General features: G+C 42.8%; 1 protein-coding gene across 1 annotated transcript; it reads left to right on the forward strand.

The window, feature by feature from the left end:
* The first annotated feature begins 3,410 nt into the window (after window positions 1-3,410).
* LOC117517591 (coiled-coil alpha-helical rod protein 1-like) lies at window positions 3,411-14,604 on the forward strand. Its single transcript, XM_034178683.1, has 6 exons — window positions 3,411-3,537; window positions 10,510-10,698; window positions 13,676-13,777; window positions 13,911-14,035; window positions 14,121-14,253; window positions 14,367-14,604. The coding sequence occupies exons 1-6, from the start codon at window positions 3,468-3,470 to the stop codon at window positions 14,498-14,500; spliced, it is 753 nt and encodes a 250-aa protein (XP_034034574.1). The 5' UTR covers window positions 3,411-3,467; the 3' UTR covers window positions 14,501-14,604.
* The last annotated feature ends 418 nt before the right edge of the window (window positions 14,605-15,022 follow it).

Below are 15,022 nucleotides of genomic sequence, written 5' to 3' on the forward strand. Positions count from 1 at the left end.
AATTTCTGTCATGGAAATTATGACTGGTTCTTTAAATCAGGGCATTTGTATGTTTCAGAAATTGATCACAGTATATTTTTGATCAGAATGATCCACCAAATTTCATGTTGAGTAACTAAAAGAAATGATCTAGGGTGAGCTGAAGAATTAATGAAACGTCAGAAGTGCCATTTTATTGTTCGCATCTATATCGTGAATGGCACCAAAAAGGTAGTGGTTCTTCAGTTTTTCAAATTTGAGATCACCTGAAACCTTTTATGTAATCCTAATAACACCCATCTAAAACTAATAAAAAGGAAAATACTATTATTATATTGTCCTATCTCTTCTGTAAAGCTATTTAAAACATGTTAGTCTGCCCGTTTCTTTCAGCTCATTCATCACAGTCATTCAGGCCATAAACAAATACACATTACACGTTAACAACAAAAATTCTGTTTGACAATTGAAAGTGGAATTGCTAATATTAGAGAAATTCAGGCACGTCCTCCAAATAGCAGTTGTTTCAGTATAATTTATGTATTTGATGGTCAGTTATAAGAGTACTAGCGCATTACCTGTGGGATCCACGGGCTCTAGATTGATAGTCTTATAAAATAGGTAGCTGACACTTTTGTGGTAAGAGTGGTAATAAAATAAGGAAAGCTTGTATAATGGGTCAAAATGGCGTAATCCAGAATGTTTTAGAACCTTAGACCTCACCAATTTTTAGAAGAAGTCAGCCCTTTTTATTTCCTGTTAATTATGTAATTTTTTAATGTTAATTTACTGTCTTAATGTATTAATAAATTGCAGCCAGTCTGCTCTGTGTAAGCCTGATCCCATCAGATTTCAGAAGCTAAGCAGTGCGGCATCTGGTTAGTACTTGGAAGGGAGACCTCTTCAGAACACCAGCGGCTGTGTGTATTTCTCCAGGTAAAACTGGAGTTGATCATAAAGGGCATCTGACGTAAAACGTAGCCAAGCACCAATGCGGATCTGGTTGTATCCGCTGTGGTGACCCCGAACAAAACGGGAGCAGCCGGATGGACAATGACAATGTTTTTATAAATTGTTTCAGTTTTGTTGTCATATACACTGTTATTAATTTATTTATAGTTATATTTTGTCATTTGATTTTTAAATGGACCACAATGGAAATAAGTATTTCACTTTCTTGTGCCATCCATGTATTTTTAACAAATTTACAATTATGTAAATATGCATAGAACACTCACCACACTCACACTTTTAACATAAAGATGACTTACCACCCCCTATTAGAATGGCGTGAATCCAGAAGTAGTTAGCATGCAAGCACGTACAACTGCTGTAAGCAAGTGGTTTTAGTTTGACAACAAAGACAGTGACTGAAGACATTAAAACTACTAAACATTTCACTCAAGGTACTAACATGAAACTTAAGTAACTCATGGTAATAAATGGTAAATGGACTGCATTTATATAGTGCTTTTCCATCTGCATCAGACGCTCAAAGCGCTTTACACATTCACCCCAATGTCATGCAAGGCACCCGCTACACACCGGGAGCAACTAGGGGATTAAGGATCTTACCCAAGGGCCTTTAGTGATTTTTTTTTTTTTTTTTTTTCCCAGCCAGGCTGGGATTTGAACCAAGGATTTTATTAATAAAGATGTTGTTGATATCAGCTTTTTCTGATATAATAAATGTAGATATCACAGCCAGGTTTCAGAGTGAAAAGTAATGTTTAACTGTAGTGCAGTCTTTAAGGCAACACCAATGTACAGTAATTTTCAACATAGGTACACTTCAACTATGAGAGACAAAACGAGAAAAAAAAAAAATCCAGGAAATCACAAGAGGATTTTATAGGATTTTAAAAGAATTTATTTATGGTGGAAAATAAGTATTTGGTCAATAACAAAAGTTCAACTCAATACTTTGTAACATAATCTTGTTGCAATGACACAGGTCAAGTGTCTTCTGTAACTCTTCACCAGGTTTGCACACACTGTAGCTGGTATTTTGGCCCATTCCTCCATGCAGATCTCCTCTAGAGCAGTGATGTTTTGGGGCTGTCACTGGGCAATACGGACTTCCAACTCCTCCACAAATTTTCTATGGGGTGGAGGTCTGGATACGGGTAGGCCACTCCAGGACCTTGAAATGCTTTTTACAGAGCCACTCCTTCGTTGCTTGAGCAGTGTGTTTGGGATCATTGTCATGCTGGAAGACCCAGCCACGTTGCATCTTCAATGCTCTCACTGAAGGAAGGTGGTTTTGACTTAAAATCTCACGATACATGGCCCCCGTTCATTCTTCCCTTAACATGGATCAGTCATCCTGTCCCCTTTGCAGAAAAACAGCCCCAAAGCATGATGTTTCCACCCTCATGCTTCACAGTAGATATGGTGTTCTTGGATGCAACTCAGCATTTGTCTTCCTCAGACACGACGAGTTTTTACTAAAAAGTTCTATTTGGCTGCATCTGACCACATGATATTCTCCCAATCCTCTTCTGGATCATTCGTATGTTCTCTGACAAACTTCAGATGGGCCTGGACACGTACTGGCTTAAGCAAGGGGACACACCTGGCACTGCAAGATTTGAGTCCCTCTCTGTGTAGTGTGTAGCCTTTGTACTTTGGTCCCAGCTCTCTGCAGGTCATTCATCAAGTCCCTCCGTGTAGTTCTGGGATTTTTGTTCACCATTCTCATGATCATTTTGACCCCATGGGATGACACCTTGCGTGGAGCCCCAGATCGAGGGAGATTATCAATAGTCTTGTATGTCTTCCATTTTCTTCCAATTGCTCCCACAGTGATGTTATTTACACCACCTGCTTGACAATTGTAGATTCACTCTTCCCAGCCTGGTTCACATCTGCAGTTTTCTTCCTGGTGTCCTTTGACAGCTCTTTGGTCTTGGCCATAGTTGAGTTTGGAGTCTGGCTGTTTGAGGCTGTGGATAGGTGTCTTTTATACAGATAATGAGTTCCAACCAGATTCCATAATACAGGTAACAGTTGGAGGACAGAAGAAACTTCTTAAAGAAGAAGTTAGAGGTCTGTGAGAGCCAGAAATTTGCTTGTTTGTGGGTGACCAAATACTTATTTTCCACCATAATTTACAAATAAATTCTTTAAAAATCCTACAGTGTGATTTCCTGGAATTTTTTTTTTTCTCATTTTGTCTCTCATAGTTGAAGTGTACCTATGAATAAAATTACAGACCTCTCTCATCTAAGTAGGAGAACTTGCACAATCAGGGACTGACTAAATACTTTTTACCCCACTGTAGGTTATGGTGTAATGTGTTGCATTTAGTCAGAAAATGAATAATTTGTCTTGCATTAGTAGGGGAGTTTTTGTTTTTTTGCACCCTTCTAAATTATTTCCCTACCTCTGTACTGACTTCCTGCTATTTCATTTATGTCTTCATCCTGTTGCCCTACAGTGTCAGTGTCCTCCAGACAGAGCTTCGTTTGGCGTGTGAAGAGCGAGACATGCTCACACAGGAGCTCAAAAGGACCCCGAAGCTGATCAAGAAAGCTTTGGCTGATCTGCATGAACAATGTAAGCACGCTAACTCACAGCATCTAATTATAACAATTTTTTTTTCTTAACCCATTTAACTGTTTCATTTATTTATATAGCGCCAAATATAGCACAGATTACCTGAAAGCACTAAAAACATATAAGGTAGAAACCTTACCCAACCCAGGAGTAGTCAAGTGTTTTTTGTTGTTCTACTGGAAGAAACCTTAAGTAGATGAAACTTTGAGATGTCCATCTAAGATAGCTGTTCGATCAAGACAAACATAAGGACACATCACAGCATTGACAGAACACTCTTCGCTCACTCACTCATCTTCAACCCGCTTTTTCGGGTTTGGGTCCCGGGGGCAACAGCTCCAGCAGGGGACCCCAGACTTCCCTTTCCCATGCCACATTGACCAGCTCTTACTGGGGGATCCCAAGGTGTTCCCAGGCCAGTGTGGAAATATAATCTCTCCACCTTGTCCTGGGTCTTCCCCGGGGTCTCCTCCCAGATGGACGTGCCTGGAACACCTCCCTTAGGAGGCGCCCAGGAGGCAATCTTACCAGATGCCCGACCACCTCAGCTGGCTCCTTTCAACGTGAAGGAGTAGGGACTGTACTCCCACGGATGACCGAACTTCTCACCCTATCTCTAAGGGAGACACCAGCCACCCTCCTGAGGAAGCCCATTTTGGCCGCTTGTACCCGCGATCTAGTTCTTTCGGTCATGACCCAACACTCATGACCATAGGTGAGAGTAGGAACGAAGATTGACCAGTAGATCGAGAGCTTTGCCTTTTGGGTCAGCTCCCTTTTTGTCACAACAGTACGGTAGAGCGAATGCAATACCGCCCCTGCTGCACCGATTCTCCGGCCAATCTCACGCTCCATCATCCCCTCACTCATGAACAAGACCCCGAGGTACTTGAACTCCTTCACTTGGGGCAAGGCCGTATTCCCTACCCAGAGTATTGTGATCCATTGGTTTCCTGCTGAGAACCATGGCCTCGGATTTTGAGGTGCTGATCCTCATCCCATCCGCTTCACACTCGGCTGCAAACCAATCTAGTGAGTCTTGGAGGTCACCGGCCGATGAAGCCAACAGGACCACATCATCTGCAAAAATCAGTGATGAGACCCTGAGCCCACCAAACCGGAAACCCTCCTCCCTCCGACTATGCCTTGATATCCTGTCCATGAATATCACAAACAGAATTGGTGACAAGGCGCAGCCCTGGCGGAGGCCAACCTCCACCAGAAACGAGTCCGACTTACTGCCAAGCACCCGAACACAGCTCTTGCTTTGCGAGTACAGAGATTGGATGGCCCTGAGAAGGGACCCCCTCACTCCATACTCCCGCAGCACCTCCCACACTATCTCCCGGGGTACCCGATCATATGCCTTCTCCAACTCCACAAAACATATGTAGACTGGGTGGGCATACTCCCAGGCACCCTCCAGGGTCCTTGTGAGAGTAAAGAGCTGGTTGGTTGTTCCACGACCAGGAGGGAACCCGCATTGTTCCTCTTCAATCAGAGGTTCGACTCTCGGCCGAACCCTCCTTTCCAGCACCCTGGAGTAGACTTTACCAGGTAGGCTGATTAGTGTGACGCCCCTGTAGTTGGCACACACTCTCTGGTCCCCCTTTTTAAATATGGGGACCACCACCCCAGTTTGCCACTCCTTAGGCACTGTCTCAGACCTCAACGCAATGTTGAAGACACGTCTCATCCAAGACAATCTCTCCACACCCAGAGCCTTCAGCATTTCTGGACGGATCTCATCAACCCCCGGGGCCTTGCCTCTACGGAGTTGTTTGACTACCTCAGTGACTTCCACCAGGGAAATTGATGAAAATCCTCCATCAGCTTCCAGCTCTGCCTCGACTACAGAGGACGCTCCCGTCTGATGCAGGAGTTCCTCAAAGTGTTCCTTCCAGCGCCGGATTACATCCTCAGTTGAGGTCAACAGAGTCCCATCCTTACTGTAGACAGCTTGGATGGTTCCCCATTTTCCCCTACTCAGGTGCTTCACGGTCCACGAGAAGCACCTTGGTGCTGACCGAAAGTCCTTCTCCATGGTTGCTTCCGAACTCCTCCCACACGCGCTGCTTTGCCTCCCCCACAGCAGAGGCCACTGCCCTTGCAACTGCCTCTGGACTCCTCCGAGATAACATATCCCAGAAGGACTCCTCCTTCAGTCGGACGGCTTCCCTGACCACCGGTGTCCACCACGGTGTTCGAGGGTTGCAGCCCCTTGAGGCACCTAAGATCTTCAGGCCACAGCTCCCCGCTGCAGCTTGAGCAGTGGAAGCTTTGAACATTGCCCATTCTGGTTCAATGCCCCCAACCTCCACAGGGATGCTAGAGAAGCTCTGCCGGAGGTGTGAGTTGAAGATCTGTCGGACAGTGGGCTCCTCCAGACGTTCCCAGTTCACCTTGCACTATTCGTTTGGGCTTACCAGTTCTGTCCAAAGTCCTCTCCCACCCTCTAATCCAACTTACCACCAGATGGTGATCAGTTGACAGCTCTGCCCCTCTCTTCATCCGAGTGTCCAGAACATGCAACCTCAAATCAGATGATATGATTATAAAATCGATCATCGATCTTCGGCCTAGGGTGCTCTGGTACCATGTACACTTATGAGTATCCTTATGTTCGAACATGGTGTTTGTTATGGACAGTCCGTGACTAGCACAGAGGTCCAATAACAAATGACCATTCAGGTTTAGATTAGGGAGGCCGTTCCTCCCAGTCACACCTCTCCCCCCATCCCCCCGCCACCCTAAGACGCAGGGAGGCGACCCTCTTGTCTACTGGAGTAAACTCCAATGTAGCGGCACTCAGCCGGGGACTCGTGAGTATCCCCACACCCGCCCAGTGCCTCATCACGTGGGCAACTCCAGAGAAGAATAAGGTCCAACCCCTATCAAGGAGAGTGGTTCCGGAGCCGAGGTTGTACGTGGAGGCGAGACCCACCAGCTCTAACTGGTAACGCTCCTCCTCCCACACATGCTCCGGCTCCTTCCCCCACAGCGAGGTGACGTTCCACACTGTCAGAGCTACCCCTTGCCGCCAGGTCCGGTCCGTCAAGGCCATCGACTTTCACTGCCACCCAAAGGACAACGCACCCGACACCTGCGGTTCCCCCTGCAGGTGGTGAGCCTGCAGGGTGGAGATGGAAAGTCCACGTTGCTTTTTCGGGCTGTGCCTGACTGGGCTCCGTGGCAAGCCCAGCCACCAGGCGCTACCTGATGGGCCCTACATCCAGGCCTGGCTCCAGTTGAGGGCCCCGGGCTTCCTCCGGGCCTGGCAACGTTTCCTCTGCCTTGTTCTTTCATGGTGTCTGGTGAACCATTCTTAGTCTGGCCTCTCGCCTGAGACCAATTTTCCATGGGAGACCCTACTACAGTAGGAGCACAAGGCTCCAGACAACACAGCTCTCAGGTTCATAGCGGCACACAAACCTCTCCACCACGATAAGGTGATGGTTCCCGGAGAGGCATTGACAGAACACGTAATTAAAATAAATAATAATTGCGTTTATTTGTCATTGTACATACAATTGTGCTCAAAAGTTTATACCCTGGCAGAATTTTTGTTTTTTGGCCATTTTTCAGAGACTATGAAAGATAACACAAAAACTTATTTTTTCACTCATGGTTAGTTGTTGGGTGAAGCCAGGGAGGTGATTGGACAGCTTGGAGTCTTTTGTGGTACTTGTGGAATGACAAATGACAGAATGGCACTCTATGGTAAATCTGTATGGAATAAACAGTTCTCAAAAACTGAGTGACTGTGCAAGAAGGAGAAGAGTGAGGAAAGCCACCAAGACACTCAGACAATCCAGAAGAAGTTATAGACTTATGTGGCTGTGATTGGAGAAATTGTGCACAGTGCAAGCTTTGTATTTTGTATCAACAGTTATACAGCTTCATGATAAAGTGGTATAGACGTGGATTTTCTTAAAAAGACCTGAAAGTTTAGCTACAAGTTGCCAGAAGGTACATTTGAGATGCAAGCCTAGATCTGATCTGTTTTAGTGAAAGAATATCCTTCTCCGCTCTACTCCACTAGGAAGGGAAGAGTGGTGATACAATATATAATCCGTATTAAGCTTGTAGACTCTCTCAAATGTCATAAAACTGTCAATCTCTATAAGGAACCTTTTAAAAGAGAATTAATGTTGAATAATCCCTTAATAAAAAAAACAGCTGTTGCACTGTTTTAACCCACGTCAGCTGTTTGACGCTTAATGGACATGAAATGTCTCCGCGATGACACAGATAAAAAGTCTGCGGGTCACAGAGTTTTCTCTTATCGTGCCCCTGTTCTGTGGAATGATCTTGCATCAATAAAACAGTCAGATTCTGTGGAGACTTTCAAGTCCAGACTTAAGGTCATGTCGCACTGAAATCATAACAATTTAGATTTAGGCTGTTAGTGACCATCCAATGACCCACCGGGGTTACGTTGTGCACTTCCATAACTGGTTTCAAAGTATACGGCAGCTGCAAAAAACAGCTACGGAGACTTCAGAGAACAAAGTACTTGTGAGTCCTCAGGTGTTTCCGACAGGTGACATAGTTATATATATATATTAGATTTTTCACACTAATATACAACACTTATTAGCATTTTTAACAGGCTGCGTTTATGACTTTGGCTGCAGGTACACAGAAACCTTCACAGAACTGCATCTTTTACCGTGACTGGATCAAAATGAACAGTTATCACTTAAAAACAAGTCATCATAACACAACATCACACTTGTGTAAACTTTGGAATTACTCTGTGCCTCCGTTCTTAATGTTACCAGTTACAGTGCACGCTGGGATGCTTCTAGTAACTATGTCACCTGTCGGAAACACCTGAGTACTCACAAGTACTTTGTTCTCTGAAGTCTCAGTAGCTGTTTTTTGCAGTTGCTGTATACTTTGAAACCAGTTATGGAAGTGCACAACGTAACCCCGGTGGATCATTGGATGGTCACTAACAGCCTGAATCTAAATTGTTATGATTTCAGTGCGACATGTCCTTAAGTCTGGACTTGAAAGTCTCCACAGAATCTGACTGTTTTATTGATGCAAGGAGATCATTCCACAGAACAGGGGCACGATAACAGAAAGCTCTGTGACCCGCAGACTTTTTATTCACCCTAGAGACACAAAGTAGTCCTGCACCCTGAGAATACAAAGCCCGGGCCGGTACATAGGGTTTAATTAGGTCAGCTAGGTAGGGAGGTGCCAGTCTGTGAACAATTTTATAGGCTAGTAGCGAACCTTAAAATCTGATCTCATAGGGACAGGAAGCCAGTGAAGGGATGTCAAAATGGGTGTAATGTGGTCAAACTTTCTGCTTCGTGTCAAAAGTCTGGCATCAGCATTTTGAACCATTTGGAGAGCCCTAATGCTGGACTGTTGTAAACCAGAAAATAAAACATTGCAGTAGTCTAATCTAGAAGAGACAAACGCATGAATCAGGGTCTCAGCATCAGCCATAGACATGGGATGAATCTTCGCTATATTTTGTAGATGGAAGAAAGCAGTGCTCGTAATATCTCTAATGTGGAGGTCAAAGGACAGTGTAGGATCAAAAATTACCCCAAGGTTCCTCACTTTGTCAGTGTGATGTATGACATACGAGCCTAGGCGAAGCGTTAGCTGGTCAAATTGATGCCTCACTGGACCAAGAACCATCATTTCAGTCTTATCAGAGTTTAAAAGTAGGAAATTGCTAGACATCTAGCTTTCACTGATACAAGGCAATCTTCTAAGGATTTTATGTGGATGAGATTACCAGCAGTTATTGACATGTATAACTGAGTATCATCATCATAGCAGTGAAAGGTAATCCCAAAACATCACAATATGTGCCCAAGGGGTGCTATATAAAAGGAGAAAAGCAGGGGGCCTAAGGTGGAACCTCAAATTTCATGTCACTAAGGTTAGAGGTAGTGTTATTGTACAAAACACAGTGAGAACGACTGGTCAGGTATGACGTCAACCATGCAAGGGCACTCCCAGTAATCCTAAAATGATTCTCCAGCCTTTTGAGTAGAATGTGTTGATCCACGGTATCAAATGCAGCACTGAGATCTACCAGAACCGCAGTGGTGTCTGAATCCATTGTAAGCAGAAGATCATTCACCACTTTACTGAGAGCTGTCTCTGTGGAATGATATTTTCTAAAAGCAGACTGCAGTGCCTCAAAAAGATTATTCTCAGTAAGGTGGTCCACGAGCTGCCATGACACCACCTTTTCCAGAATTTTAGAACAAAATGATAGATTTGATATCGACCTATAATTTTTCAATACATGAGGGTCAAGTTTAGATTTCTTAAGTAATGGTTTAATCACTCCAGAAATGAAACATTTAGGAACAGATCCAGAGGTTAATGACAGCTTAATAATTTCCAGCACAGTCCGCCTAAGAGTGGGCCACAGGTCCTTAAACAGTTTCGTTGGTATAGGATCAAATAAGCAGGTTGTACTTTTTGTAGACATTGAGTTTTCATGACAGGTATCTTCCTAGGATTGCTATATGTGAAGTTGCAAGAGTCTATGATGTAAATTGTGCTGCAGAGCGAGTTAAATTTGAAAAATACAATGATTATAACAACAAACAAACATACTTAGTAACGTATCTTGCAAAACTTCATTTTGGCAAGATAATACTGTTTGACATTGTTGGTCCAGTTTAGCTGGCAGTGGATTGAAGAGACAAATACCCAATTTTCTGAAGTATAAGTCGTATTGCAGTATAAGTTGAAAGTTCTTCCAGATTATGAAACAAAGGGGGAAAAAAACATGATTTGTACTCTGGAAAATGTGTTAATGCTTTTTGCGTCCTTCACAATTTTAGGTAACGTATCAAGTAAATACTAGCAAATCTGGTAAGTGTGGGCCTTCTGTCCGAATTGACACTTTACTGTTACATATTACTGTTGTGACTTTTTAATCTTTTATTTTTGTCTGTTTTCCTTTTTCTACCATTCCCCTTCCAGATGAGAACAAATTCAGGCAGCAGCAGAAGGAACTGGAGCAGAGCTGGATGGAGGTCCAGCAAGCTGCAGCAGGCCGTGACGAGTCTCGGCGGATTCTGCAGCAGAGTCAGGAGCAGCTGGAGGAGAGCAAGGTCATGTTAGAGAAACTTCACTCTGAGCTGCTCAGTCAGCAGGAGAACAGTGAGCGAGGTGAGGCTGATCCTATTTAAAACTGAATGACTGATTGCATCTTTTTCCAGGAAAAGTGGGTTGAGTACTTCTTCTTCCTCAGCAGACTGTGGCTGTAGAGGGAAAGTATTAATTTATTGAAACTTTTTAGTCACTCTAAGGTTAATTATTTTATGAAAGTTTGTCAAGTTCCACTAGTCCTCAGGTACAGATGGCCGGCCAGAGAATGTCCATGTGCACAGGCCTTCAGGTTCTGACTGCGTGCCTATAATGTCCGATCACAACACTGCCTTCAGCTGAACGTCTGTCACGATTGTGGCACATTAGATACAAAGTCCATTACCTCCTGAAAATAGTGTCTTCAGAGTTTTTCCAATATGACACATACATCTGATCACAGCAGAAGTATATCAGCATTCTGTGACACAAACAGCACGTCACCACAATTAGGTTCCAAAATCCAACAGACTCTGAAAAAGTAAAGAGTTTTGGGGTGAAATGTGCCGTCTCCTCTGTAAATCCAAGCCACTTCCTTATGGGACATAAACGCATTTGTTTCGCTCTGTCTGTTAGTCATTGGGATGTTTCTGTTTTGCTAATATGTACGTCACACGCTGAGAATTGCAGAGTGAGACATTTTCAGGAAATACAATTGCAGAGTGAGACATTTTCAGGAAATACACCTGTTAAGTCGCTCAAAGAGAGCAATAAAAAAAAACATCAGAGACCACTACAACCTCTGGCAATAATTATGGAATCACCAGCCTCGGAGGATGTTCATTCAGTTGTTTAATTTTGTAGAAAAAAAGCAGATCACAGACATGACACAAAACTAAAGTCATTTCAAATGGCAACTTTCTGGCTTTAAGAAACACTATAAGAAATCAAGAAAAAAAATTGTGGCAGTCGGTAACGGTTACTTTTTTAGACCAAGCAGAGGGGAAAAAATATGGACTCACTCAATTCTGAGGAATAAATTATGGAATCACCCTGTAAATTTTCATCCCCAAAACTAACACCTGCATCAAATCAGATCTGCTGGTTAGTCTGCATCTAAAAAGGAGTGATCACACCTTGGACAGCTGTTGCACCAAGTGGACTGACATGAATCATGGCTCCAACACGAGAGATGTCAGTTGAAACAAAGGAGAGGATTATCAAACTCTTAAAAGAGGGTAAATCATCACGCAATGTTGCAAAAGATGTTGGTTGTTCACAGTCAGCTGTGTCTAAACTCTGGACCAAATACAAACAACATGGGAAGGTTGTTAAAGGCAAACATACTGGTAGACCAAAGAAGACATCAAAGCGTCAAGACAGAAAACTTAAAGCAATATGTCTCAAAAATCGAAAATGCACAACAAAACAAATGAGGAACGAATGGGGGGAAACTGGAGTCAACGTCTGTGACCGAACTGTAAGAAACCACCTAAAGGAAATGGGATTTACATACAGAAAAGTTAAACGAAAGCCATCATTAACACCTAAACAGAAAAAAACAAGGTTACAATGGGCTAAGGAAAAGCAATCGTGGACTGTGGATGACTGGATGAAAGTCATATTCAGTGATGAATCTCGAATCTGCATTGGGCAAGGTGATGATGCTGGAACTTTTGTTTGGTGCCGTTCCAATGAGATTTATAAAGATGTCTGCCTGAAGAGAACATGTAAATTTCCACAGTCATTGATGATATGGGGCTGCATGTCAGGTAAAGGCACTGGGGAGATGGCTGTCATTACATCATCAATAAATGCACAAGTTTATGTTGATATTTTGGACACTTTTCTTATCCCATCAATTGAAAGGATGTTTGGGGATTATGAAATCTTTTTTCAAGATGATAATGCATCTTGCCATAGAGCAAAACTGTGAAAACATTCCTTGCAAAAAGACACATAGGGTCAATGTCATGGCCTGCAAATAGTCCGGATCTTAATCCAATTGAAAATCTTTGCTGGAAGTTGAAGAAAATGGTCCATGACAAGGCTCCAACCTGCAAAGCTGATCTGGCAACAGCAATCAGAGAAAGTTGGAGCCAGATTGATGAAGAGTACTGTTTGTCACTCATTAAGTCCATGCCTCAGAGACTGCAAGCTGTTATAAAAGCCAGAGGTGGTGCAACAAAATACTAGTGATGTGTTGGAGCGTTCTTTTGTTTTTCATGATTCCATAATTTTTTCCTCAGAATTGAGTGATTCCATATTTTTTTCCCTCTGCTTGGTCTATAAAAGTTACCGTTACTGACTGCCACAATTTTTTTTTTTCCTGATTTCTTATAGTGTTTCTTAAAGCCAGAAAGTTGCCATTTGAAATGACTTTAGTTTTGTGTCATGTCTGTGATCTGCTTTTTTTCTACAAAATTAAACAACTGAATGAACATCCTCCGAGGCCGGTGATTCCATAAGTTTTGCCAGGGGTTGTAATTGTGAGCATGTATGCAGAGAGACTTACAATCATGAATACTTTGATGTTGTGTTACTAAGTGGGACATTAAAAAATGTGCAACATGCCCTTTAAAATGTATGACCAGAATATTCCCAGTTAAGGTAATGTCACAAAGTTACTTTCTACTTAATGCTAACAGTGCTAATATCTAAATTAAATAACAGTAAAATTTTGCTCAATGAACATATTGGAGCACTGCTTTCTTTGATGGTCTGGTGTCGAAGTTCTACAAAAAGGGATAAAACAATAATATAAATTCTTGGTCAGTTATTGAAATTCTTTTTTGTTTTTTGTTTTTTTTTACTGTACTCCCAAAATATCCTGCATATCCCAAATTTGCATGATCAGTGGGTACATGTACCCACAGTTATGAAAGATGCTTCTAGGTGCTTCCATATAAAGCACTGGGTACAGTTTGTGGTTCGACATCTGAACCAGACAGAAAGCAAGAAATTGAACCAACAGCCCTACTGTTAAGGATACAACATTATGGTTTCTTTTCCTGATCATGTGCGATGTGTAGGAATGATTCTTTTGTCATTTTCCCTTTAGTCCTGCGGGACAGAGTGGCTGAGCTCGAGGACTCTTGTGCTGAGAAGCTGAGAGAGATGGAGGTCGACGTTAGCACGGCCAGGAGAGAGCACACCAAAGCAGGTAGAGAGATTAACACAGTGCTGCACAGCTCGCTGGAAATTTAATAGAAGCAGTCATGTCACATCTGTGCTACAATCCAATATGACTGTAAATGTTTACACACTATATAAGCTCTGTGTATTGTATCTCACAGTAATGACTTTGCGGCACTTTGAGAGGCAAGCAGCAAGGAAACTGGATCAGATGAGAAAAACTCAGCTTTTGCAGAGCAAACACACAAAGATCAATGATCAGAAGAAGCAACTGAAGGAGGCACAGGTTGAAAAATGCAGTACAAGTAAGACTTTTGTGGCAAGTTCATTTTGCATTGCTACAGTTGATCTGTGATGTGAATGTGTTCCAGTTAAATGTCAGTGAGGGAGAGCTGAGTGATTACACAACAGCCCTACTTCACAACTCTGCCGATCTCAAGGACAGAGGAGAAAAACCTTCAGAGAGCAGCTGTGAAGGAGTGATGTTACATCTACCTGTAGACAGTAGGGGTAGGGGTTTATGTTGCTGACTCCCTCCCCCCTGCCCTGTTTTTCCCCCCAAACAGCATCACGCAGACATGGGTAATCTAACCATTGTTCTGTCTGTAACCTCTCAGAGAGACTTCTGTCTGTTCTGGAGGAGCTCCAAACTCTGAGTGCTGCAGTGATCAACAGCTCTGAGGACTCTACAGAGGAGGAGGAGGAGCATCAGAACAGCATGGGCCCGTCCACAACGTGTCCACACAGCTGATACCCGAAGAAGACTAACAGGGCTCTGAACACACCTTTAATTAGGATGAAAGGTGGGCAGTTTTAATCACAGCTAGGGAGGTGATTGGTTGGACCCACATGTTGCAATACCATGTATGTCACTTTACTGCTGAGTTTCTAACAAAAATAATTAATAAGCATGTGGACAATGTGTAGATGTAACATAGAAAGAACTTCTGGATGTTTAGTAAGTGGTTTCATGGTTCTGTATTGGAGATTGTCTCCATATTGACTTAATTAATGTCTTGGAAACAAAATTTGCCTATTATAGAGCGAGAGAGAGAGATTTACAAGTGTCAGTGAATGCTTTATGAAAACAGCACTGCTACAGTTGTGTTAAAATAATAGCAGTATGTAAGTCAGTAAAGCTCAGAATCCTTAAAAATTGCTTTTATTTCCATACACGCAAATGCATTAGGAACACAGAACATTCTTTTGCACATCAACACCTAAAGAAAAATTGAGCAAATTTATTACTTTACAGAAATAAATTTGCTAAATT

The sequence above is a fragment of the Thalassophryne amazonica genome, chromosome 9 (assembly GCF_902500255.1).
Source record: "Thalassophryne amazonica chromosome 9, fThaAma1.1, whole genome shotgun sequence".
NCBI classification, from domain to species: Eukaryota; Metazoa; Chordata; class Actinopteri; order Batrachoidiformes; family Batrachoididae; genus Thalassophryne; species Thalassophryne amazonica.

Excerpts from the sequence above, each read along its gene's own strand:
- LOC117517591 (XM_034178683.1), top strand. The coding sequence starts at position 3,468 with ATGCTCACACAGGAGCTCAAAAGGACCCCGAAGCTGATCAAGAAAGCT. Across the intron at positions 3,538-10,509 it reads GGCTGATCTGCATGAACAAT|ATGAGAACAAATTCAGGCAG; the intron begins GTAAGCACGCTA and ends TTCCCCTTCCAG. Across the intron at positions 13,778-13,910 it reads GAGAGAGCACACCAAAGCAG|TAATGACTTTGCGGCACTTT; the intron begins GTAGAGAGATTA and ends TGTATCTCACAG.